The sequence below is a fragment of the Leptonychotes weddellii genome, chromosome 14 (assembly GCF_054177405.1).
Source record: "Leptonychotes weddellii isolate Sample4059 chromosome 14, ASM5417740v2, whole genome shotgun sequence".
In the NCBI taxonomy this organism is placed as follows: domain Eukaryota; kingdom Metazoa; phylum Chordata; class Mammalia; order Carnivora; family Phocidae; genus Leptonychotes; species Leptonychotes weddellii.
The window spans coordinates 47505227-47531778 of NC_138382.1; the positions used below are offsets into that span (position 1 = coordinate 47505227).

Sequence of the window (26552 nt, forward strand, 5' to 3'; positions counted from 1 at the left end):
AAAAGAGGGGTGTTTTGGGGCACCTGGTGGCTCAGTTGGTTAAGCATCTGGCTCTTGATTTCAGCTCAAGTCATGATTTCAGGGTTGTTAGATAGAGCCCTGCAGCCGGGCTCCATGCTGGACCTGAAGCCTGCTTAGGATACTCTCTCTCCCTCTGTTCCCCTCCCCCCACCCCCCGCCAACTCATGTGCTCAATCTCTCTCTCTCTCTCTCTTAAAAAAAAGGGGGGAGGGTGCCTGGCTGACTCAGGAGAGCATGTGACTCTTTTTTTAAAAAATATTTTATTTATTATTTGACAGAACGAGAGCACAAGCGGGGAGCGGCAGGCAGAGGGAGAAGCAGACTCCCCGCAGAGCAGAGAAGCCCGATGCGGGACTCAATCCCAGGACCCTGGGATCATGACCTGAGCCAAAGGCAGACGCTTAACGAACGGAGTCACCCAGGTGTCCCTATTCCGTTCTTGAAGATAGATTTTTGTGGTGGTATTATTACTACTCACCAAGATGCTGATTTACTTCTCCTCCTGGCAGTCGCTTCCTTAAAGTTAAGTATGATTGGGGGCACCTGGGTGGCTGAGTTGATTAAGCATCTGCCTTCGGCTCAGGTCATGATCCCAGGGGTCCTGGGATCAAGCCCTGAGTCAGGCTGCCTGCTCAGCAGGGAGTCTGCTTGACCCTTTCCCTCTGCCCATCCCCCTGCTCATGCTCTCTTGCACGCTCTCTCTCTTTATTTATCAAAATAAGATCTTTTAAAAATAGGATTAGTATTATTTTTTAAAGATTTTATTTATTTTTTGACAGAGAGAGAGACAGCAAGAAAGGGAACACAAGCAGGGGGAGTGGGAGAGGGAGAAGCAGGCTTCCCGCTGAGCAGGGAGCCGGACATGGGGCTCGATCCCAGCACCCCGGGATCATGACCTGAGCGGATAGCAGACGCTTAACGACTGAGCCACCCAGGTGCCCCCAAAATAAAATCTTTTTAATAAAAGTTAAGCATGGTTGTATGACACACTTTGGCCAATGAAATGCGTATGGAAATGGCATGTGTCGTTTATGGATAGAAGTGTTTAAACAAGAGATCCCCTGACTGTCTTTGCTGGCTGCAGTGATCATGGAAACATGTGTTGAGATGAAGGAGCATGCCAAAAGATCAAGGCAGCCTAGAACGTTGAGCCACCACATGGAAACCAGCTGTGCTAAGGACCCGCCTAGACCCATAGCAGGCTCGGTATACATGGGGAATAGAGTTTTGTTGTGTTAAGGTACTCAGATTGGTGTCATCTGTTATTGCAACATAACCTAGCCTATCCTGACCCATCAGGTGTGTTGTTGGTGGTAACCAGGCATCGTAGAGTAGAGATGAGATTATAACAAACTAGAAGAAGAATCGATGTTACCCTGAGATCTTGGATTTAGAATTGGATTTTGCTGTGGACCAAATTGGTTGTGTGTGACTGTATCTGGAGATAGGGTCTTTAGGAAGGAATTTAGATGAAATGAAGTCAGAAAGGTAGGGCCCTAATCTGATAGGACTGTGGCCTTAGAAGAAGAGAAAGAGGGAGAGATCTCTTTCTCTCTGTCATGGGACATAGTGAGAAGGTGGTCATCTGCAAGACAGGTAGAGAGCTCTCGCCAGAAACTGACCATACTGGCACCTTGATCTTGAGCTTGTAAGACCTTGATCTTGAACTTGTAATCTACAGAATTATAAGAAAATAAATGTCTGTTTTTTAAGCCACCCAGACTATGGTATTTTATTTTGGCAGCCCAAGCTGACTAAGACAGATGTGGTAATTGCTAAAACTCTGAATAGTCTCTCTTTGAGGAGTAGTGAAGTTTTTTTGGTTGTATAAGCAAAAGTGATATTATATTTGGTGATGCCTTTAAATTTTTTAGAAGCCTAGGGTTTGGGACAAAGGGTGTATTTTGATGTTGGATAGCCAGAGGGTAGACTCTGGAGGTATTTATCATTGTTTTCACTGCCTACAACCTTAACCCCTTTCTATATTTGAGGAATTTCCTATTAGTGTTAGTTACCAATAGTTATGTTCCATCATAAAATACCCAAAGGTCACATACTAATTCTCCCCCCTTTTGCTGTTAGGCCTTGGGCACATGACTTAGGTTTAACCCATCAGAAACACCTTCCAAGGATTGTGAATAGGAAGAGAGTAGTGATGCAAAGGAGCAGGATTAGTAGAGAATCTATTTTGATGGTGATAGGAGTGGTGGCAGAACTGATGTGTGTTTTCCAGGGGCACTGTAGTTGTGATTCCAGAGGTAAAACCTGGTGAGCTGATCACCTAACATTTGTGGGGCTTGGAGCAACAGTGCACATGGAGGACAACATACCATGTATCTAAATATTTAAAAGTTATGGGGCGCCTGGGTGGCTCAGCCGGTTAAGCGTCTGCCTTCGGCTCAGGTGATGATCTCGGGGTCCTGGGATCGAGCCCTGTGTTGGGCTCCCTTCTCCATGGGGAGTCTGCTTCTCCCTCTCTCTGTACCAACCCCCACCCCCCAGCCCCGCTCATGCTCTCTGTCTCCCTCTCAAATAAATAAATAAAATCTTTACCGACTGAGCCACCCAGGCATCCCAGTAAATAAAATCTTTAAAAAAAAAAACCAACTTTATTTTTATTTTTTTAAAAAGATTTTATTCATTTATTTGACAGAGAGAGAGACAGCGAGAGGGGGAACACAAGCAGGGGGAGCAGCAGAGGGAGAGGGAGAAGCAGGCTTCCTGTGGAGCAGGGAGCCCGATGCGGGACTCGATCTTAGGACATGACCCGAGCCAAAGGCAGACGCTTAACAACTGAGCCACCCAGGCACCCCCCAAAATAAATATTTTAAAGTTATAAATCAAGCTAACACATTGTCAGATAAAAATCTCTCTCTCTTACTGTCTTGAAAAATATGCATTTAGAGCAATTCAAAGGCCAGGTTCAAATTTAGAATTTTTGGACTACTTGGAGTTCTATGATGGAATGAAGTGGTAAAGGGAGAGCCAAGCTCCAGGGCTCTACTTGTACCCCTTCTCTTCCCACCCCCTCCTCTTCTACCCTCAGTTCCATCATGAACCATGAAGGGCCTCATGTGCCCGGTGTAGGCAGTCTGGCCCCATACATACAAGATCCCTCACTGTTCCCTGGAAATAGCTACCTCTTGGCAACCCTCCGGATGCAGGAAGTGATGCAGACCATTCTAGGAAGGATGGCTCTGAGGAAGAGGCCTGCACGGACTCTGGAAGCTGCTTGGGGCCAGTGGGGCAGAGAGTTCTCGAGTTTTCGGTTCCTGAAATGTGCTCTAGAAGGAGAAGCACAAGTTCCAGGTGGGCATGTCCCCTTAGCCCTGTGCCCAGAGATGTGACTGGAGGAGAGCCGGAGCAGAGCCCTCTGAAACATGGAATGCAGGCCAGGGGCTCCAGCTGTCTGGACATAAGCGTGCTATTGGCATTTGGCTTCCCTTCTGGGGATGCTGCCTGGGAGGACATCTGGACTGTCCTGGCTCTACTGCAAGATGTGGAAGAGGTTCCAGCTGCTCGGGCTCTCTTACTCCTCCATTTTCTACAATTTCCCAGGGTCTTTTTAACAAATTACTTTTCTGTTTAAATCAGCTAATGAGTTTTAGTAGCTTGCAAGTGAGAATCCTTATTAATACATTTGTCTATTTGCCTTTTCATGTGTGGAGGTGGGTAATGTAACCTTCATTAGAGGGTTTCATTCAGCTTCATGAGGCCCAAGACCGTATCTTGTCTTGTTCGCTATCGTATCCCCGGCACCTAGAACAGTGCCTGGTAAGAATAAATGTTCTGGGTTCCAGTGATGTGGCATCACTTTAGACACAAGGATTTGCCAGGGTTAGGACCCTATATTATGGCAGCCCTGAGACTACTGGGGGCCCTACACTAACAGATATTCTGACACTTAGGGCTGCCATGCCAAGAGGAGCCATTTACGTAGACTACAGGGAAAACGGTGTCCCTGGAGTTATACAATGTTGATGTCTTGCCTGACAAGCATGGTGTTCCTGACAGTGGTAAGATTTCCTGAGAGGAATGGTAACCTGATAGTAATGGGGGCCTTGACATTAATGGGGGTCCTGTCAGCAATGGGGACATCATTAGGTATTAGGATGTCCTGTCAGTCAGTGTTTGTGAATTGATGAAGGGCTTTTATTTATTTTTTTTTAAAGATTTTATTTATTTATTTGACAGAGAGAGACACAGCGAGAGAGGGAACACAAGCAGGGGGAGTGGGAGAGGGAGAAGCAGGCTTCCCGCCAAGCAGAGGGCCCGATGTGGGGCTCGATCCCGGGACCCTGGGATCATGACCTGAGCCGAAGGCAGGTGCTTAACTGACTGAGCCACACAGGCGCCCCGAGGAAGGGCTTTTAAAATGTTGGGCCCCTGGTAGGAAGGGGTGGCTTCTTCTTGGAGGAGATTTCTTGAAATAATGATCTGACAGGTATGAGATCACAAGGTGACTGAGGTTTTGATGGTGATGGGTCCAGATTTCCAGGGACTGTGACTCTGAGATCCAGAGCTCTGGGGGATCAGGTTGTCCTGGTAGGACAAGGTGGAAGGTGCTGGGGTTAAAGCCATCCCACTTTCACTGGGTTGGAGCCCAGGGCAGTTCATGTCTTCTGCCTCCCTACAGGACCCATGGAAGGCTAGAAGGTCCTAGGGATGGGAGCGGGGCAAAGAGGTCTGACTCCCTCATTTACTCTGATCCTTGGAGGTTTTACCCTCGTTCTTGTTCTACTCCCCTGTCCTGCTTGATCCTAGGCCCTCAGGAGATGGACATGGCCCTCAGAAGCCGGTCCTTCAGGAGTCTTATCCCACCTCTGTGATCCCCAGATTCTCTGCTCTGTGGAGGTACCACCCACCCTCCCTGACTCTAAAGGCTGGCCCCACCCCTTCCAGAATCCTTGCCCACACGACCCCCTTGTCCTGCCCCTACTTTTCAGGATCCCAAGCCCTACCCCTCATTCCTCCTGTCCTTTTAACATCACCTGGTCCTGGCCTCTGATACTCCCCTGGGAATGGAGGTGAGGATGTGAGCATATTTGTGGCCTGATCTCCATCTCCACTGCTCCTCCTTGGGAATACTGAGACTTGAATAGCCTTGGAGAACTGTGCCTATTTCCTCTCAGCAATGCCACTTACTAGTTTAGTGGACTTGGGAGCTCACACTACCTCTCTGTGCCTCGATTTCCTCATCTATAAAATGGGACTAGTGATCTCCACCTCATAGGGTTGTTAGAGGATGCAGTGATATAATGCACATAAAGGACTCTGCTTGGAGCCTGGCACATGGTTAGCACCCCAAAGTTAATGGCTTTCCCTATTCCTTGAGAGCCACTTCCTCAGACCTGGTCCTGCTGTATTGTTTCCCATTTTTATTTAGGAGATGGGTCAACTCACGAGGTGGTATGTGTGGTAACTTAGAGTACAGATTCTGGAGCCAAACTGCCCAGCTGGGATGCCCCCAGCTCTGCCACTTTACCGTCTGTCCAGCCTGGGCAAGTTACTTAATCTCTGCACCTCAGTTTCCTTAGCTGTAACGTAAGAATGATACTAGTACTTAAAGCAGTGCCCAGCACTCGTGGTGAACTAGCTAGTGCAACACCGCTTGTCTTTCCATGGGGACAAGTCTCAGGAGCCACTGAGGAAGTCCTTTGCCCAGGAGTGCCGGCTTATTCTTACAGAGGGGTTCTTGAGGAAATTCCCCACTTGGGAGTCCTGCTCCGTTGTGAGACTGTTATTTCCAAGATTTTTCTGGCTGTTTCTGAGTTTCCCGGAGGCCAGAGGAGGGGAGCGTGGGGGTGGGAGCTTACCGAGAAATCGAACATGAGCTGATGAAAATATGATCAAAACCGTATGGGGCTGGCTCTTACCAAACACTTACCCATGCAACAGAGGCAGTCCCAGTGTCTTGAGAACTGGATGTGCTCCAGGTATGAGTTGGGCGGGGCATCGTGGGAAAGGGCCGTTTTCAGTTACATTTTTTGTTAATCAGATGAGTTCTGGGGCTTGTTTTGTGCCAACCCCAGAGCGGAGCAGAGTTGGCAATGGAGACGAACAGGTCCAATCCCTTTCTCTGAGAACTCTATCAGTAGACAGGACAGGGAGTTTGTTGTCCATCCTGTAGATGGGAGCTGGGAGCTCTCTGAGCAGCGATGTCAGGTCCCTTTAGGGAGAGGTTGGCTGCTGGGGCCTTAGGCCTTCAGGGTAGGGAGTTTTCACTCAGCTGTTGGCCTTAAACCGGTAGCAGGCGCTGTGTGCCCTAGACAGGGTGTCTTCTCAGAGGCGGGCAGCAAGGCCCCTGCATTCTGGTTGGGGAGCCAGAAGTCCACACCGTCCCTTGGAGAAGGTGGCAGCCTCATCATTGTCAGGTAGGCAGGTCGGCCTCTGGCCTGCCAGAACTCAGGATAGCGACACACCCTTGTCAGTAAATCATAGTAAAACAGGGAGCAGGTGTGATTACATAAAGTCACAGTGCTGAGAATGTTTAAGTGGGTCGGGACAAGGCACAGATTACTGGGCTAAGCCCTCATGTATGTGGCAGGGAGAGAAGAGGCTAGGACCCAGTGCCCAGGAGGGGTTGGTGGCTGGGGACAGGAAGGCACGGGCTGGAGAAGGGGTAGGGAGGGCTAAATGCCTGCTCTCTGTGGTACTCGGGTGTCCACCTCCTCAGACTTTCTTGAAATTCTTTATTCCCCAGGCCTCCAGGGTCTGGCCAGCGGCTGTTCGATCCAAGCCCCTTCACTAGCTCCTGAATTATTTTCTCTCTTCCTGAGTCTCAGTTCTTGCTTTGTTCCCAGAGGGTGGTCCCTGAGGCCCCAAGAAGTAGGGACATTTCTGAAGGTGCATGACTTTGGGGAGCCTGTGTGAATGCTGGGGGTTTAGCCTGAGACCCAAAGATTCATGAGTCAAATCTTTGGAGGGACTCTTAAAAATTAAGCACCTCTCCCCATACACCTGACTGATGGGGAACTAAGGTTTTGGAGATGGGGAGTAAGGAAGAGACTTGCCTGGAGTGGCTCAGTGAAGTGCCGAAGCAGGGCTGAGGGCTGGGCACTGAGCTCAGGACTTGTTCCTGTAGCCCCCTCAGCGGCGTGGCAGGGAGGTAGCGTCCAGGGCTTCTGTCATGGTAGCATCTTCCTCAGGGCTCCTGCCCTCGCTCCCCTACTCTGTCTGGGGTTTTCCCCCAAGAGTCCGAAGGGAGGTTTTCTGTCTTCCTCTGTGGCAGGCTGACTTCCACTTGGCTTCCCTGGGAACTGAGAAGGAGTTGAAGCAATGTGCCCCTCACGCCTGTGTTTGTCCTCTGCCTGCTGGGGCACCCTGGGCACAGGATCCCTGAGACACCTGTCTGTAGCTGGGCCCCCGGGGGCTCCATGGTTGGCTGCCTTAATGGATGAATTAATGGATGGATGAGTAGATGGGTGGAGGAGCAGATGGATGGATGGCAGTCTAATGGGTGCAGAGATGGCGAAATGGAGGGTGCACAGGGGCACGAGTCGGATGGCTCATTTCCTCCAGGCAGCAGGGCCACACTTCCCAGCTGTAACAGTTGTTCTTGCATCCCACCCACTCCTGGGGCTCTAGGAGATGGGGTATCTGAGATTTTGAATACCTTACTTCTGGGAGCAGAGGGGAGAAGGAAGCTGCTATGCACTCAGCTCCGTGAGGAGGGGCTGGCATAACCCCCTCTCCACTGCTCCCCTTCCCAGACTGCCCAGGCCTGGCTTTGTTATCAGATGAGGTATAGCTGGGAAGTGATGACCCCCTCCCTTCCCAGGTAACAATGCTCAGTCCGCTGTCATAGCTGTCATCCAACCCCAGTGCCACAGTCTTGCTGCTCTCAATGGGACAGGCCCTTAGAGGCCCAAGTGGGAGACCAGCAGCTTCCCCAGGGGACTTCCCAGGCGTGAGGAGTTCACTCCTTCCAGAGCAGCCCTGTGGTATGCTCCAAGAGTCACAGCGCTTTCATCTCCCGAAGAGGAGACTCCTTCTCTGTAACTCCCTGATCTTAGTGTTGCCTTGGCCCAGGTGCCCACAGGGGCTGCAGGGCTGGTGGTGGGGTTCCTCCATGCTAAATCTCCCTAGCTCCCTGGCCGCTCCTTCTTCCACCCTCTGGGCCCTCTTCCATTCTGCCTTCTGGCTCCCAGGTCTCTCTGTCAGTATCTCTGACAAGTGTGGCCCCAGGATTGCTCAGATGGGGCTGGACCTGGCCCAGCCTGACTGAGTGAGAGAGGAAGGCTAGCCTGAAGGTCAGATTCTGTGTGGACAGATGGGCCCTCACCACTGGCTACTGAGCCTTTCCTCACATATGTATTCATTTTCTATTTTTTTAAAAAATATTTTTATTTATTTATTTGACAGAGAGAGAACACAAGCAGGGGGGTGGGGGAGGGAGAAGCAGGCTTCCCGCCGAGCGGGGAACCCGATGAGGGGCTCAATCCCAGGACCCCGGGATCATGACCTGAGCCGAAGGCAGCTGCTTAACCGACTGAGCCACCCAGGTGCCCCGCATCTTTGCATTTTTTAGTATCTTTTCCATGTCTCTGGTTGTATCTTCTCCTCATTCCTTTTATTTTTTTTAAAGATTTTTTTTTAAAGATTTTATTTATTTATTTGACAGAGAGAGACAAAGTGAGAGAGGGAACACAAGCAGGGGGAGTGGGAGAGGGAGAAGCAGGCCTCCCATGGAGCAGGGAGCCCAATGCGGGACTCGATCCCAGGACCCCGGGATCATGACCTGAGCCGAAGGCAGACGCCCAACGACTGAGCCACCCAGGCGCCCCTGTACTCATTTTCTAGACAAATATTTATTGAGTGACTACTTTGTGCCAGGCAGTGAGACCACCAGGGAGACAGTGGAAACCAAAATAGATGTGATCCCTCTTGAGGAAGGCTGACAAACTATCAATTATAACTCAGTGTGATGAGAGCTGCAAGGGGAGAGGGGCAAGGGCCCTGGGAGTTTGGGAGGGAGGGAGGCTACTTAATCTAGCCTTGAGTCAGGGGAGGCTTCCTGGAGAAAGAGTCATCAAGACCCAGATGGGAAGGCGGGTGAGCTGGTGAGAGAGAAGGTGTTCCAGACAGAGGGAATGGTGGGGGTGGACGGGTACTTTCCCCGCTCCTGGCAGTAGAGCTGGGTCTTTTCTTGCCCCCAGCCAGGAAAGCTGGTTCTTGACAACTCCCTTCCCCCTGGTGACACCTGATCTCTGAGACACCTGGATACCTTGCCTTGGAGAAGAAAGACTGGGAGGCATGAAAGAGTTTGGCTCAATCAGAGAACAGGCACAGGTTTGGTATTGCTGAACCGTGGAGAGTGAGAGGGCTATGAGGAGACCAGGTGGGGCTCCGATCATGGGAACTGGTCCTGAGAACGCAGGGCGTTAAGTAGGGGTCCATGAGGAGGTTGCTCAGGTTGCAGAGGGAAAATGAGATCTGCCATTCCATCTCCCCATTTCCTATTCTGGTCCTTCCGGACAGACAACAAAGAGCAGACAGACAGATCCGTGGGTACCAGTCAGGCTTTATTGGAAGCATTGTGGTCTGGGTGTAGAGAAGAAGCTGCACTCCTGCTACGCCACACTCACCCCTGCTCACACTCACACTCACACTCACACTCCAGGTCCCGTCCCGGCTGGGTCAGGTCTGGTGCAGAGTCGCTGGAGGTCTGGTCCTCCCTTCTGATCCTTGGTTCCCCAGGGCTGCAGTGACTCATATCCCTTCACTCAGACACAGGGCTCCCTCCAGGGCTGTCAGGGGCTAACTACTGTGGCGTTTGTTCTAGGGGAGAAAGGAGAGGCAGGGTCATGGGTTAGGGTCTGGGGCAGGGGCTCTGAGGGAGGAGGCAGGGCTGGGGAGGGCCGGGCTTGCCTTTGCAGAGTTCTTCAGCAGTCTCCGGATGATGCGGTCCACCCAGGGCTGGTCTGGAGGTGCGCAGAGCTGGTGACCCCTCAGTGTGGTGAACCTGGAGTCAGAGGTCAGAGGTCAGAGAGAATGTAGCCCTGGAACCCAGCCTCCTGGCAGGCTCTTGGTGTGAGGGGCAGAGGCTGGGGACCACATCTGGGAACCTGTTTCAGGGGCTTCCTTGAAGAGGCTGGGCTTGGCAAGGAGAAGGCAGATAGGAAGGTGGGGTATCACCGGTGGCTGATGGGGGAGATGAGGCTACACGAGGTCCTCCCACAACTCACACAACAGCAGGCACTCTACAGCCGTCCTTGATGAGGAGGTGGCGAAAGGCTCTGACGATGTTCCCTGGGATGGGGCGCTGGGTTACAGACAGGCAGCAGTCTTCAGCGTCGTTGGCACCACCCAGAGCTGGGGTGCGGGTGGGAGAAAGAAGGTAGTGTCAGGACACCCTGAGGAGGGGAGGCCACGGCCCTATGGCCCTAAGTGGGATGAAGGACAAGTGTGTGTGTGTGTTTGGGGAGGGGGGCATTAAACCTGTTAGTCAGCCGGTATGTTTGCTAAATATATTGAAGTACTTCTAAGCTGTTTGGTAAACAGCCGCTGCCCTGGTTACCCCAACCTCTCCCCTAGGACCTCTCAACTGCTGCATAAATGAAGAGTTGATGCTGCTCACAGCATGGGGTTGGGGAGGAGAGCTGAGGAGTGAGGGGTAGGGTGGTAGGAGACTGGGGTTAGAGAAGTTATGAATTGTTAAATATTTGGACTATTAGCCCTGTCTCAGCATCTCCCTTTTTCCCCACTGTAAACAAATGCATACTGTTCTCTCCCGTCTGGGAGACTGAGGCAGCAGGAAAGAGAGGCTGCAGAGAGAAGGCTAGCCATCGGCCCCGGGACACCCCAAGAGACTGACAAACATTGAATTCAGGGGCCCAGTCATACCCACACTCACAGGGCTCAGGGAACTCTCAGGCTCACCCAAACATGCAGACCTAACTCTGTGTCCCTCACATCCAGCGCCAAGGAGTCTGAGATTTAGACGCCCCTCCCCCATGCCCACCATAAGCCTTCCCTCAGCCTTACCCGGGGAGGTCTGGAGAATCAGCAGGCTGAGGGCCAGCACTGCAGCTGCTTGCGATGCCATGGAGGGCGGACAGAGGCAGACAGACCGTGAGACAGTGGGCGCGGGCCTGAGTCTTGTGAGGCTGAAACTCGGCTGGCAGCGGGAGGGAGCGATGGGACATGCACAGGCGTCCTTGCGGGCAGTGAGGGCTCTGGGAATGTGTGTGAAAGCCTGTGCGAAGCTGCAACTGCCTCTTATTTATGGCTCAGAACTTTCACTTTCCCTGCTCAGAAATTCCCCTCCGCTTCCATTCCGTGGATTCCCCTTTGTCCCCCTCTTTCTGACAGAACCTGACCCAGCCCCCCTTCTTCCTGCCTCAGTAGCTTCCCTGCTCTTCTGCTTTTTTTGGCTTCATCTCTGAGAATCTAAGCAGTCCGCACTCTGGCCAAGAGAAGGGACGTCGCCCTGTCAGCCAAAGATACAGGCTCTGCAGTCTCGCCTTCTTGGTGGCGTTTGCATCATGAACCATAGGGCTGGCTTTCAGAGGTGATGGTTAGGTTTGGGGCGTCAGAGTGAGGGGTTGCATCCTCTTCCCTAAGTTTATCCCTCATTCTCGTTCTTGTCTCTGTGGTTCTTCTCTTCTCTCTGGTGCGGGTGGTGGTGAAGAAGTCTCTCTGGTCCTCTCAGAACAGTCATGAAGCCTGGGGTAACCTCCCTATGCTGCCCATTTGTTATCTGGGAACCAGTCCCTTCCTTGGGACAAGCGGAGTCGAAAGGGAATGTTCCTGGGGAAGAGGCCTGACACCCATCTCAGGCCTCTGGGATTCAACCTCTTGGCTCAGCCAGCGCTGCCCCTTTCTCTATTTGCCATGTTCGTACGTCCAACACCTGGGTCAGCAGAACAGCTGGAGGGAGGCTGGCCTGGAATAGCTCCCTTCGTCTTTCCCCTGCTCTCAATCCTAGGAACCAAGAGGGGATTTTTAAGGAGAGGGCTGGTCAGCTCATACTCAGACAATCCCCAAATTTCAAGGAATCGACAGATGGAGGAAGGGACAACTGATTTCCCATCCTTATGAGAAAGACCAGGACTCAAAAGGGAAATTAATATGTGGAACACCCTTTCAACCATCCCACCCAAGCTCTGGACGCTCTTTTGGATGGGGTGGTGTTTCTCTCATAAATTTCTGACTTATCTTTCTTTCCATCCATTAATAATAATAATAGTAATCATATTTCTTATCGTTTACTCTGTTAGGCTCTGTATCAAGGACTCCACTTTACTAACTTTCCCAACAAAACTATGAAGTAATTTTTATTTATTTATTCATTTAATTAATTAAGTAATTAATTAATTTATGAGAGAGCGTGAGAGAGAGAACATGAGTGGGGGAGAGGGACAGAGGGAGAAGCAGACTCCCTGCTCAGCAGGGAGCCCAATGTGAGATTTGATCCCAGGACCCTGGGATCATGATCTGAGCCGAAGGCAGACGCTTAACCGACTGAGCCACCCAGGCGCCCATTATTTTTATTATTAACATATTATTGTTTCTATTTTACACATAAAGAAAATGAGGTTCAGAGCCCAAGACCCTATGGCAAGTAAGTGTCTTGTACCTAGGTGTCTTTTGCTGTAAGGGTTACACTCTTTGCCACTATCCCATGCTGCCTGTCTGCCAAGTGTCCATTGATCATAGAACAGTACAGATGAGTGAGACTCTACAGATAGAATGCCTTGCTTGGGATTCAAATTCCACCACTTGCTAGCTGTGTCACCATGTGCAAGTTACCCGATTCCTGTGTCTTAATACCCTTATCTATAAAGTAGGAATGGTACTAGATCTACTTCTTAGGATTAAATGAGATAATCCGAGTAAAGTCCTTCGTTTAGAGGCTGGCACATAATAAACACTCATCAAATATTGACCATTGTTATTGTTCTATCCTTTCATTCAGATATATGTCAGTTCATCTATCAATCCATTTTTCATTGATCTATGCATCCTCCTGCTTCTGGTGGTTCTGATTATTCCCTGTTGTCCCAACCTCATCCATGCTCCCACTCTTCTCTACCCTGCTCTGTTTTCTGGAAGGCTGACCTCTCTAGACTGAATTACTCAGGATCCTTGCCCTCCAGCTTCTGTTTGAGTTTGGTCCATAGGAGGCAGCAGCAGGAGATCAGTGGGTGATAGGAGAGAGAGGTTAAGTCCCCAGATCCTTCATCTTGCTGCAGTCCTGGAAATGAATAATTTTCTTTTTGGTAGTTGTTTTCAAAGACAGTTCTTCAGACAGCAGCAGCAGCAGCAGCATCACCTGGGAGCTTGTCAGTTTATTGATATTGGTGCCCTCACCCAGGAACTGTATTAGCTCAGCACCTGGGAGTGATGTTAATAGTCTGTTGGGTTGGTTACTGGAAGTGTAGACTCAACAGTGGCCTTTGATCAATGAGGTTGAGATGTTAGAACCTCACGGACATATTGTAGAACAATGCTTCTTAAACTTTGATGCGCATGTGATTTACATGGGAGTCTTGTTAAACTCTAGATTCTGATTCACTAAGTCTGGGGTGAAACCCAAGATGTTGCATTTCTAACAAACTTCTAAGTGATGCTGATGCTGCTGGTTCTCAGACTATATGAGGAGCAAAGTAGAGGAAGGAGTGCAAAGTTGAGAGAGATGGGAATGTTGGAGTGTACCTGTGATGTGCAACCACTAACTGTACACCTCTGAAGGGCCCCCAAAGATGCTTCCTGCTCCAAGGCAACAAGAAAAGTATTAATGAGGGGAACGGTAGCTTCTTTGAAAAGCACTGTAGAGGCTTCTTTAGGAGGCAAGAGATGGGGATAGGAGATGCCTTCTTGGGACTGGGCAATCAAGGGGGATAATGGAATCCATGAGTGGTAGAGGTCAGATGTTGGCACCTAACCATGAGCAATAAGGTAAATGAGATTACTATATAAACTGTAGGGACAAGTGGTAATTTATGTGCTTTGCCCACAGGGATCTGTGGTGTTATCTAATTGATCATAGTGTTCCTAGCAATGAAATAGATGGACAGCTTACTGATGTGCTACTTGACCTGTGCAAGTGGAAACATCTAGCCCTGGTGGGCAGAAATTTGATGCAAATTGTATTGTACAGTCTTTTACCCAGTTCCTCTACTTAAGTCATTTTCCTAGACTCAAAGTCCTTTGGTCCGGTGGGAGGTGGGAGGGTGTGAGTCTCTTTCATGGGTGGATTCTAGAAATCTTTCTCCCAGTTAGTGGTTTTCCTAGTGCATCTCCAACAGCATCTGCATCACCTAAGAACTTGCCAGAAATGCAAATTATTGGGCTCTGCCCCAGCTTCGCTGGATCAGAAACTCTGCAAGTGGTCCAGCAATCTGTACCTTAACAAGCCTTTCTTGTGATTCTGATGTATGCTAAAATTTGAGAATGACTACTCCAAGCCTTCTCTACAGAGAGATCTGTAGCCATTTGCGAGGTTGAGTCTGAATGTGGAACAGGATGTACTCAGACCTTTGGGGTGTTATTAGCTACAGTCTGTCTTATGTTAATACTAGTCTTGGGGACCCAAAATCCCACTGTGGTCCACCAGTCAGAGTAAGGCTTAATAGAGGTCAAGTGACAGAAGGACCTTGATCCAGATCCATCTCACAGTGGGTCTGTAATACCTGTTCACTGGTTATTTCTCTAGGTTCAGAATGTATAGTGGGAATAGGTATACTTAGTCATTATCCAAATCTTCACACTGGTTCCTTGACCATGGAGTAAGGAAACTTATGGTAGGAAGGGCCAAGTGGAACTGTGCTTGCCCTACCACATTCCCTGCTACAACAGGAAACATAAAATTAATGCTACATTCCTAGAGAAATTGCATAGATTAGAGCACCTTCAAAGACTTAAAAGATGTCATAGCCCTTGGCACTGGGCAATCTTATTTCAAGGGGAATAATGGAACCCGTGAGGGCTAATAATCTAGCACATGCCTTTTTTCTATATCAGTCAATTAAAGACCATTGAAATCAGTTTCTTTTTTCTTTTTCTTTCTTTTCTTTTCTTTTTTTTTTTGATAGACTGTGAGTGTACAGAGTCAGGAGAATGAGGTGGGGAGGGACAGAGGGAAAATAGAGAGAGAATCTCAAGCAGGCTCCATACCAAATGTGGAACCCCATTTGGGGATTGATCTCATGACCCTGAGATCATGACCTGAGCTAAAATCAAGAGTCAGATGCTTAGCTTACTGAGCCACCCAGGTGCCCCAGAAATCAGTTTCTTTTCTATTGGAATGACAGGTGTATACTGTCACGGTCTTACCACAGGGATATATCAATGTTCCTGCTCTTTGTCATAAGATAATCTTGACATCCCACAGAATATCAACTGACGACATTATGCTTACTGCCTCTGGTGCACAAGAAATAGTAATCACACTCCTAAAGCCAATATTATGCTATATGTTAACTAACTAGAATTTAAATTAAAATTTGAAGAAAAAAAGAGCAATCACCCTAAACGCCTTAGTAAGACCCATATATGCCAGAGAGAGAGAGAGAGAGAGAAAGAAATCCTACAAATATCCAGGACCCTGCCACATAGGTAAAATTTTTAGGCCATTGTGGGTGGAAAGAAGCTGAAAAATAGTGGTCTGTGGTGTGGTGCACCTTCACCATGAAGAAAGAGACACAATGCTTAAAGGAAGTTTGGATTTTGGAGGCAACATATACCATATTTAGGTGTACTGTTGCAAAGTATTTATTGGATATGACGTGAAGCTATGGTTTTGAATGAGGCCCAGAGCAAGGAAGGGCTGGGCAGCAAGTCCAGTTTCCAGGAAAGTTGCCCTGCTCCTTGGGTCTTATGGCTCATAAAGCCAATGAACTTCAGCTTTTCTGTGGCAGAAGAGGTTGCTATAGGAACCCCATTGGGAGAATTACACCTTAGGGTGTTGGAGTAAGGCCACACTTCTTCTGCTAACAAGTATTTTCTTTTTTTTTTTTTAAGATTTTATTTATTTAGTCATAAGAGACAGAGAGAGAGGCAGAGGGAGAAGCAGGCTCCCAAGGAGCAGGGAACCCGATGCGGGACTCGATCCCAGGACGCTGGGATCATGACCTGAGCCGAAGGCAGACGCTTAACCATCTGAGCCACCCAGGCGCCCCTAACAAGTATTTTCTATTTGAAAAGCAGCTCCTGATTTGCCACTGGGCCCTGGTCTAAAACTCAGACTCTAGTTCACCCAGTGACAATGTGGCCCAAGGGTGTTACCTATAGCAAATGATATAGTTGGATGTGCAGAACAGCATTCCATTGTTAAATGGTCATTGTACATATGAGTTCAGGCCTTAGAAGTTTCAGAAGGCATGAGTAACAGCGTGGGCAGGGGGCTCAGATTCCTATTTGTATTGTTTCTTCTTCTGATCACATTCACACCTTCATGGAGAAGTTTTCTACAGTTAACAGAGGGAGAAAATGCACGGTCTTGATTTTTAGATGGATCGCTAAGGTAGGCTGGCCCTGAACGACGGTGGTGAAGGGCAGTCCTTTCAGTGGGCAGAATTTCAGGCAGTACATTGAATGTCAATGTTGCCGGGAAGGAGAGATGGCCTGAGGTTTGGAGGTGGACTAATTCACCTGCAGCGGCTGCCTACAACAACCCTGCCCTCACCTTTGTAAATGGTTCCTTCACATTTTTTCCCATTAAACCTTTTTGGACATGACATTTATTTCCCACCAAGATCCTGAATGATATAAGAGTATAGTGCAGAGTGGCATAGAAGTTTCAATTAAATTTTAATACTCTCTGCCTGGAATGCCTGTTGGGAAAGATCCCAAGAATCAACAGGCAAGAATGAAATAATGAAATAATAATAAACAAGGATTTGTAACACATTTATTAAATAAATATTTATTGAAGGCCCCCTATGTTCCAGACACTGTTCTTGGCACTGGGATACAGCAGTAAACAGACATTTCTGCTCTTGCAGATGTCTTCTTTTTTTTTTTGGTAAATATTTTATTTATTTATTTGACAGAGAAAGACACAGTGAGAGAGGGAACACAAGCAGGGGAAGTTGGAGAGGGAGAAGCAGGCTCCCCGCTGAGCAAGGAGCCCGATGTAGGGCTCCATCTCGGGACCCTGGGATCATGATCTGAGCCGAAGGCAGACGCTTAACAACAGAGCCACCCTGGTGCCCCTCTTGCAGAGTTCTTAATCTAATGAAGGAGACAGGCAATAAACAAACAAGAAAAATATATAGTATTTCAGATGACAGTAAGTGCTATGAAGAAAAATCAAGAAGGCCAGAGGGATAGGGAGCAATGGGGAGGGTGGCCAGGGAAAACTTAACTGATAACATTTGAAAAGAAAGCTTGTGTGAAGAAAGTGAGGGAGAGAGCCATGCAGAGATCTGGGGAAGATGTTCCAGGTAAAGAAAATAACAAGTGCGAAGATTGTGAGATGAGAGTGTGTCTGAGGAATAGAAAGGAGGCCAATGTTTGGGAGGGAAGTGAGCAAAGAATAGCATGGTAGGAGATAGAGTCAGATAATAACAGGGGCCAAACGGTGTAAGGCTTTGTAGGCCATCGTAGGGTTTCTGTTTTACTGTGAGTGAGATGGGGAACCATTGGAGGGTTGATAGAGGTGTGACATGATCTGACTTGTTTTAAAGACTCCTCTGGCTGTTGGATGGAGAAGAGACCAAAGTAATACAAGAAGGGAAGCACAGAGACCAGGTCAGAAGCTCCTGCAATAATTGAGGGGGGACATGATGTTACTGGGAGTTGGTGAGAAGTGGTTAGATTCTGGAAATATTTTGAAGGTAAAGTTATGGGCTTTGCTGAGGGGTTTGGCATAGGATGTGAGAGAAAGAAGAGACAAGAATACTGCAATATTTTTGGCTTGAGCAATGTGATGGATGGGGTTGTATTTATCAAGATGTGGATGACTGCAGAGGGGTGGGTTTGTGGGAAGATCAGAGGCCTCTTTTGACTTGTTAAGATAAAGCTGCATTTTGGACATATAAGTGGAGATGTTAAGTGGGTGTTGGTATATGAGTCTGAAGACCAGGGGAGAGATTTTAGCTGAAGATACAAATTTGGGAGCATATGGATGGTCTATAAGGCCGTAAGACATTGAGATCTCCAAGGGAGTGAGTATAGGTAGAAGAGGTTCATGTTCTAAGCCCTGAAACTCCCCAACATTGACAGATCAGGGATATGGAGAGGAATCAGGGAAGGAGGAGAGCTGTCAGGGTGTTATGATGGTACCCAGTATCATGGCTAAAAGGGAAAGGACACGGGGCCCAAGGGTGGAAGGTTTAAAGCACCCACTCCCTAACCTTTGGTTTGGATGATCCAATGGGGGTGGAAGTGGGAGATTGGATGCCAAGGAGGTGGGTTTGAAACAGTTTCTGACCACACACACAGAACCCTAAGTAGGCTACATGCTTCACCTAGTTCACTCTCTTCCCAGCCAAGTCGTCTTTGCGGGGTTCCTGGTTCAGTGTGAGGCCTGGACCAGTCACCTTACAGCTCAGGGCAGCCCATTCCAGCCTAGACCCACATTCCTCCAAGGAGCCCACACAGTCTTCATGGCGTCCTGGTCTGACCAGAATCCATGTTCCAGGAGCAGAGATCTTGGATGGTGGGCACCTTAGCTATTGGGGCAGGGGAGGTAGCAGCTGGGCCTGGGAAGTCAACCAAGTCCTTGGTAGGGGTGAGAGTACAGGGGAGTGAATGACTGTGGGGAGAGGACCTCTATTAGGTGCTTAGTGTTTGTTGAATGGATGAATGCGTGTGTCCCAGGCTGCGTTCCTGGAGGGGTGGGTGTGTGTGTGTGTGTGTGTGTGTGTGTGTGTTAGTGGTGTATGTGGCTGTGTGTGGGTGTGGGTGTGTGTTAGTGGTGTATGAGGCTGTGTGTCACCCCTCCCAGGCCTGCAGAGGGCGCCCCAGTCTGGGAAGGGAGGCTCCGGAGTAGGGCGGAGCTCCGGTGGAGGGGTGAAGGGAAGCTGTGGCTGGCGGGGGGTCCTGTAGCAGCGGCTGGTGGAGGCCCTGACTCGGCGGGCCCCGCAGAGGCTGAGGAGGGCGTTGGGCCCAAAGTCATTGGTGCTCTGGTGCTCTCCCCGCTCCAGGCACCCGCAGGCCCCGAGGCCGAGCGTCCTAGCCCGCCCCAGGGTCCGGGGAGCGGGCCGGACGCGCGGAGGGGAGACTCGGCTGTAGGTGGGACCGCATCCCCGAGGACGTGGGGTCCTCGTGAGTCTCGGATGTTCCCCAGGAGGCCGTTACCCCAGGCTTAGCACAACAGCATTCCCCCCAGATCCCCGCCACTCAGGCCCTGAACCCGCCAGGTACGCGGCGGGCTGGCGGAGACGCGTGCGCTGGCGAAGGCCCGTGTCTGGCTACGAATATTTCTCTCTCCCACTGCCACTCCAACCTACCCCGAGTCCGAGCACCCAACGTAGAAGACTGGACGTAATGTTTGCCTTAAAGGCTAAAGGAAGTTCACATCACCTCCGGCACTTCCTTCACAGAATAACCTGCACCCGATCGATTCCTTACGCCGCATAATTACGGTGCCAACTCTAAGAAAAGGTTTCTTTATTTAGCGGGGGCTTATTGAGAGCCTAACTGTGCCGGGCGCGAAGCTCCGCGAGAGGATGAAGGACTTTAACAGGGACACGAGCAGAAAAGGAGTTTGTCCTACTTGTCAGTGGACACAGGAAAACGCTAAGCCTCTGGCCTATCATGAGACACATTTGAGCACAAATAATAAAAATAATTTTAAAAATTGATCCCAGAAAGATGAAGGAAATGACAATAGAAAATTAAACCCATAAGCCTGCTGTTAGCCTTTAGCCGACTGAGGACCGCGGCGACGATGCTGTCCCCTGGTGGCGAAACGGGGCAATGACGCTATCACAGCCAAGTGGAGTTTCACGTGGTGATGGTGATGGTGACTCCTGGGATTCTGAACCGAAATTGGCTCTGGCTGCCCAGGTGACCAAAAGTGGAGTTTGGCTATTTTAATATTAGATTGACATTTATTATACCACAATCCATAGCTCTAAATGAAAAGTCTTCAAGAACAGGGCATCAGAGTTTGCGTGGGATGTTTTGATTTGCCACCCACTGAGAAAGGGATGTCTTGAAGAAAACAGTCTTCAGCTTCTTGGCATAGCTCACACATTCTCTGTAGGGGAACTGTAGACACCAATAGAAGAATTACAAATATAGGTGTTAGAAAACGAGGCTTGGCAACTTCAGCATTTATAAAAATGGCAATTCAGGGGCTCCTGGGTGGTTCAGTCGTTAAGTGTCTGCCTTCAGCTCAGGTCATGATCTCAGGGTCCTAGGATCGAGCCCCACATCGGGCTCCCTGTTCAGCGGGAGGCCTCTCCCACTCCCCCTGCTTGTGTTGCCTCTCTCGCTGTGTCTCTCTCTGTCAAATAAATAAATAAAATCTTTAAAAAAATAAAAAATAAAAACGGCAATTCACTGGTCGAGACTGATGCCAAAGGACAGAAGCATTGATGACTTTAACAAAACAGCGTAGCATCATTTTGTCCCAAAATACAGGGGAAAATAGCAGCTGGATGTGGGAAAGAAAGAGAACTTCACAAGAGAGACCAGTGAAGCTGAAGACATTTTCACAGGTAAATGATTAAAGCTAGGAAACAAATTGATTTTGAGCTTCATAAATAGCAGGTATAGACCCAGTCCCTCTGACCTTCCTGTGCCAAAATGCAAGGCAGACGATGCCAACTGTGTCAGTGGTACTGTGCTGTTAGCCCCATATTGTTCCATTTTTAATTTTAATTTTTTTTAAAGATTTCATTTATTTCAGAGAGAGAGAGAATGCACAAGCAGCAGGGAGGGGCAGAGGGAGAAGGAGAAGCAGACACCCTGCTGAGCAGAGAACCCCATGTGGGACTTGATGCTAGGACCCCGGGATCATGACCTGGGCTGAAGGCAGACGCTTAACGACTGAGCCACCCAGGTGCCTCATTTTTAATTTTTAAAAGGAATACATCAAAAGAAAGAACCTAACTGTCATTGGTGATCATGTCCCTCTAAAGGCTGGATTGATGAGTAAAGAATGAAGTAGTGGTTAGCCAAAGTGTGGCCCAGGTATCGTGTGTGTGTGGGCGGGGAGGGTGTTAAGACATCTGGCTGCTTAGTTTGGAATTAGTTCATACAACTGAGGTTGTTAAGATGTTTTTATTAGCTGTAATTCTGGGAGATCTTACTAGCTCTGTCCATCCCTTTTATCAAACGGGTGCTTAAAGGATTCACAAACAAGGAGGACCACGGGAAGCAGGAGGCTTCCGATTCTGAGGCAGCAGACAAGAAGGCGCTGGCCCACCATTTCATAAGTGTGTGTGTGTTATTTCATGGAAGAGAAAATGACAAAATTATTTAAAAACATGGTATTAGTAATTTTCTGGATGGCCCTGAGGATGACTTATTCTTAGCAGATAATATTGACCCAGTTTTAAAGCAATGAAATGTCTTAGTGCTTCAGTGTAAAGGAAAATTGGATTCCAGGGATTACAGTGAGTTTTCATGATGGGGGGGTGATGATTTTGTAAATTTTGAGGATGATTGATCTTTAGAATTTGTTTTCTTCTTTTCTTTTACATTTCTAGTAGAAGTCATTAATTGTCTTCTTGTTGAACATTGGTATACTAGTATTCATAAAATATTTATTTTTACATATGCATGAGTGAGGCATTGGAAGTCCTTCAAATTTATAATTTTATTGTATGCTTTATACCTGTTTTTATGGAAATATTTCCTGTCTAAGCAGCATCTTTGGAAAGTTACCTTTATGTCCTCTCTCATTTGGGCCTTTATACACATACACACACCAAAAACATTTACTATAGTTTTAGTTGGGGCTCAGGAAGAAGTAAAAATAAATGCATGTGTTTAATTTGCTGTCTTTACCCTGAGCTCCTACTAGTCTTTGAATTTATTAAGATTTTATTTATTTTTTGACAGAGAGAGGGACAGCGAGAGAGGGAACACAAGCAGAGGAGTGGGAGAGGGAGGAGCAGGCTTCCCACTGAGCAGGGGGCCCGATGCGGGGCTGGATCCCAGGACCCTGGGATCATGACCTGAGTCGAAGGCAGACGCTTAACGACTGAGCCACCCAGGCGCCCCTAGTCTTTGAATTTAATTGTGTCGATCTTTTCTTTTATGGTTTTACATCTTAAGAAGTTCTTTTCTATGTCAAGGTGATAAACATACTCATTTACGGTTTCTTCTATTCCATATATTTTAAACATTAGGTCTTTCATTGACCTCAAATGATGAAACATTTGAAGAATACTGAAGCTGTGATAATGGCAAGATAGAAGTATTTTTTAAAGATATTATTTATTTATTCATTAGAGAGAGTGCGTGAGCAAAAGGGGGAGGGAGAGGAACAAGCAGATTCCACACTGAGCACAGAGCCCGATCTCAGGACCCTGAGATGGTGCTCGAACTCAGGACCCTGAGATCAGGATCTGAGCCAAACCAAGAGTCAGAATCTTCACCGACTGAACCACCCAGGCGTCCCGCAAGATAGAGGTATTTTAAAAATGGAAGAGAAGTTAGAACTTAGAAAAAAAACCCTAAAGGCTGAGTGATAAAGGAAAAGTAAGCAAAGTGCACTACTTTGCTATGCAGCAAACAATTACATGGTCATTACAATGTAAACACTGATCATGATCTAAATATAGTGGTATGACTATATTTAGAGGATAGGGTGACAGAAAAGGAAGGTTGGTAAGAGAGTTAAATCTCCACTTTTTATTATTTATTTATTAGAAAATATTTTATTTATTTATTTGAGAGAGAGAGAGAGCACAAGCAGGGGGTGGGTGTGGGGAGGAGCAGAGGGAGAGGGACAAGCAGGCTCTCTGCTGAGCAGGGAACCCGACACGGGGCCCGATCCCAGGACCCTGAGATCATGACCTGAGCTGAAGGCAGCTGCTTAACTGAGCCGCCCAGGTGCCCCAAATCTCCACTTTTTATAATAGGAAGCCAACTGGCAATGTTTAAAACAGATAAACCAAGAAACAGAAGAATGAACAAAATATTTAGATGTATGGCACCAACTCCTAGAAGAGGTTGCTTAAGAGTTAAAATTTGCAGGAAATGGTTTTCAGAATAAGTCATTTGATACTTTTCGATATTTTTAAAAACCATGAGTATGTATTATTTGATTTTTTAAAAATTATGCATCTTACAGAAAAAAGAAAGAACAGGATAACATTGTCAAAGATGAAGGCAGACATGGAGAGTGGTCACTCATTTTCTGATGGAATAAAGACTATACTGCACGCCTGCTCAGGGCAGGGTTTGAGGCACATACGAGGCAGGCGATGTGGCAGGATAATTTAGCAAAATACGAAGTTTTGTTTGTTCTGCCTATGTGTTTCCTTTCTCTCTCTGGAGCAAACAAGAGTTTTGGCAGGGCTGAGAACAGAGGCATCCCGATGTCAAAGGCCCTTCTGCCTTTGTAAAAGTCCAAAGCAAACCTGGAAAGAGGTTATGTCCTGGAGGGGCTGGGAGGAAGGATTTTGAAGAGAGGTCTTTATGACTGGGTGGGGATTGGTGTGCAGGTCCAGCAATGGGCTCTGATGTAGCAAGTGGCAGCACCTGAGTCCATGGCTCTGGGGGTGTCTGGGGAAGCCAGGTTCAAACCCAGAGGCTCTCACAGCTGAATTTCCATGTCTCAAATATGGCCCAGAGCTAAGAGTTTGAGAGTCCAGCACCTGAAGAGCCAACCGACTTGTACTACAGGGCCCTTAGCATTCACTGGTAAGACTAATGTCCAGAGATGGGATGGTGTGGGGGGGGGGGGGCGGGGGGGCAGGTAGGAAGACTCCTTTGTGCCTTGGTGTTTTTCTGACCTTTTGCACAGCCCTTGGTAGGGGGGGATCTCAAGACTGCCAGATGAATTCCTCACTAGCACTCCAGTGCAGGGGCTCGGAGTAGGATTAAGGTCCTTGGAAGCACATTTTAAAATGCAGGCATTCTTGCACATCTGAGTTTGCAGACTAGGATCACACCTGCTGCACAAGGATAGCCAGGGAGAGACCCTGTTTTCACCAGTTGCAGGAGGAGCAGACAGCAAGTATTTTAACGACTTTATGATAAGTAGTAAATGATGTGGTGTGCTCAGGCTCCCACTGAAGGAAAAGATGGTGGGGCAGTCACTTCTAGCTTCTTGCTCCTCACCCAGGATCTATTTTCTTCTTTCTCACATGGCCTGGCCCCCCTGATGGTCGTCCCTCTCCCCATATAGGGGTGAAGGAGAGAGTAAGAGGATCTCTGCTCTGGGGAGGAAGAGGTAGAGGAGAGCCAGGCAAGAGTCTTTTTTGGAGAGGACACTGATTTACATCTGAATTCTGGGGTTCTGAATACCTGCCAGAGGTTAAAGGGGCTTGGTCTCCAGAGGTTAAAAGGGTTAAAGTACCCTAGGGGAGAAAAGAAGGGAAGGGGAGGAGGCTCTCCCAACTGGAAGGAAGCTGAGGGAGTCAAGAAGCCCAGATTGGAATAAAGACGCACACAGCCCTATTAAACAAAGAGGTACCCAACTTCTCTGATTAGGGCAGAAGGGAATCCTCTTGGGTGTTTGGGAAGGGATCCCAGGGCTGGAACTGTGCTATAGGGTAGGTTTAGTAGAACTTGAGTTTGCCTGTGTTACAGGTCTCCCTTCCAAAGAAGGACTTGGGAGTTCACATTCAGAAGGCCCCCAGGGAAAGTAGAGGCAGTCCCAGGCAGAGCTAGGAAAAGATCTGGAGGCCACTCCTGGAGTGAGAGAATGCTGAATACAATCAGGAAAGGGCTCTCTTCAGGGTCTCAGAGGCCCGCAGAGCCTTTGGGGATGTGTGCTGTGGGTCCACCATCTCTCACTGACAGGGATTTCTCAGAGACCAGGGGCAGCCCAGGTCCCTTCTACTGCCAAGGTAGCTGGGGTGGGGGGAGGGGTGGGCAAAGAAACTCTTGGAGTAGGTGAGAAAATAGAATTTGCCAGGTTTAGTTCTTGGCTGGGACCCCAGAGTGTGTGACCCCACCCTGTAGTGACACTGGCTTCCCCATGGACACAAACACACAGGAACAGATATTTGGGTGGGAGGCTGGAACAGGTTTTTATTGTTAGGTAGAAATCATATTTACGAGAAAGCAGTGGGTGCAGTGGGAGCAGGGTCAGGTCCAGAGGGTCTTGGGTGACCTTTCCTCAGAGGGGACAGTCCTGCTGCCTCCTCTCATGCTTCCTGGGAGACTATCCCTCCTCTGCCTTTCTGGGCCTGGCCTGGTGTGGGCAACTCAGCCATGCGGGGTAGGGCTGGGAATACAGAAGGGATGGTTGAAGCAGGAGAAGGGGTGAGGCAAGGCCAGCATGAGGTGGTTGCTCTGGGGCCCCTGGGGCCCCTGAGTCCACCCTTTCTCCTAGCCCACTTCTTGCTCCTTGGATCAGGGCTCCAAGCCCTGGTGAGGCTGGTGGGGGCCTCCTGGGCTCCAGGCTGGTCACTGGGCTATGGACCCTTTTGGGGTCTGTGGCTGTTCAGTCCTGGGAGGGTAGAAGACGGGAGGGGCTTGAGGGGCTGAGCGAGGCTCCCCTTTGCTTCCCTCCCCTCGCCCCCCTGTCCCTTTAGCTTCCTCACCTCTTACAGCCTTTGGAGCCCTTTCCCTTCTTGCCAGACTTGGGAGCCCCTTTGTCCTTCTTACAGCCCTGGACTTGTTTCTGTGGGGCCGGTGGCTGGTCCAGACGCTGCATCAGCTGCTGCACCCAGGTCTCTTTAGGGTCTGCACACAGCTCTGGTTGAGAGCGCTTCCGAGGTGAGAACCTGGGGGTTGGGCATTAGCAAGCCTGTCCTAGTCTTGCCCACCAGGCCCTCCCCACTCAGCTGCACCCACCTTCTTGCACTTACTCACAGGATGGCCGGGATGGGGCAGCCCAAGCTTGGCTCCTGCTTCCGGTAGCTGCGGACAACCCGGGCGGGAATCTTCCTTAGGCTGTACTTGAGGCAACAGTCCTGTGCCCCTCCGTCACTGCCTGCAGGGTGGGGTTTACAGGGAGCCGGGGCTTCTTGTAGGCTCCCACCCAGGCCTCCCCTTATCCCCATCCTCAGCCACTCCCTCCTTGGTACCTTGGGTCCAGGGGATGCAGAAGGCCAGGACCAGGACAAGGAGGCTCAGAGCCAGTGACTGAGCCATGGCTGTGGTAGCGGATGAGTGTGAGGCCAGAGCGGTGGGCGAAGTGGACAGCTGCAAGTTGGGGGTCCGTGTGTCGGCTAGGACTGGACTGTTGCCTATTTATGCAGGCAGACACTTTCACTTCCTCCATCCCCAGTCACTCTGTCCAGGCAAGAATAGGGATCTCCCTCCTTTTCCTTCCTGAAAGGCAGATCCTGTCCTGGCACCCAGCCTCACTAGTATGCGGAAACAAAAACTTCACACGGCTCATCAGGCTCATCAGGGTCCCAAGCCGCCTGAGTCTTTCTCCTCAATATCAGTTGAATCTGTCAGGCCCTCTTTTTTATTTTATTTTATTTATTTTTTAACTTTTTTAT

General features: G+C 48.9%; 2 protein-coding genes across 2 annotated transcripts; both read right to left on the reverse strand.

Moving 5' to 3' along the window:
* Positions 1–9524: 9524 nt before the first annotated feature.
* Positions 9525–11322, reverse strand: CCL19 (C-C motif chemokine ligand 19). The gene is made up of 4 exons (XM_006739165.3): positions 11008–11322; positions 10209–10335; positions 9892–9985; positions 9525–9801 (listed from the first exon to the last, which is right to left on the reverse strand). Exons 1-4 carry the CDS (start codon positions 11066–11068, stop codon positions 9781–9783), a joined length of 303 nt encoding a protein of 100 aa, XP_006739228.1. The 5' UTR covers positions 11069–11322; the 3' UTR covers positions 9525–9780.
* A 13780-nt stretch (positions 11323–25102) lies between these two features.
* On the reverse strand, positions 25103–26288 carry CCL21 (C-C motif chemokine ligand 21). The gene is made up of 4 exons (XM_006739140.3): positions 26130–26288; positions 25915–26035; positions 25644–25826; positions 25103–25549 (listed from the first exon to the last, which is right to left on the reverse strand). The coding sequence occupies exons 1-4, from the start codon at positions 26194–26196 to the stop codon at positions 25507–25509; spliced, it is 414 nt and encodes a 137-aa protein (XP_006739203.1). The 5' UTR covers positions 26197–26288; the 3' UTR covers positions 25103–25506.
* Positions 26289–26552: the final 264 nt, after the last annotated feature.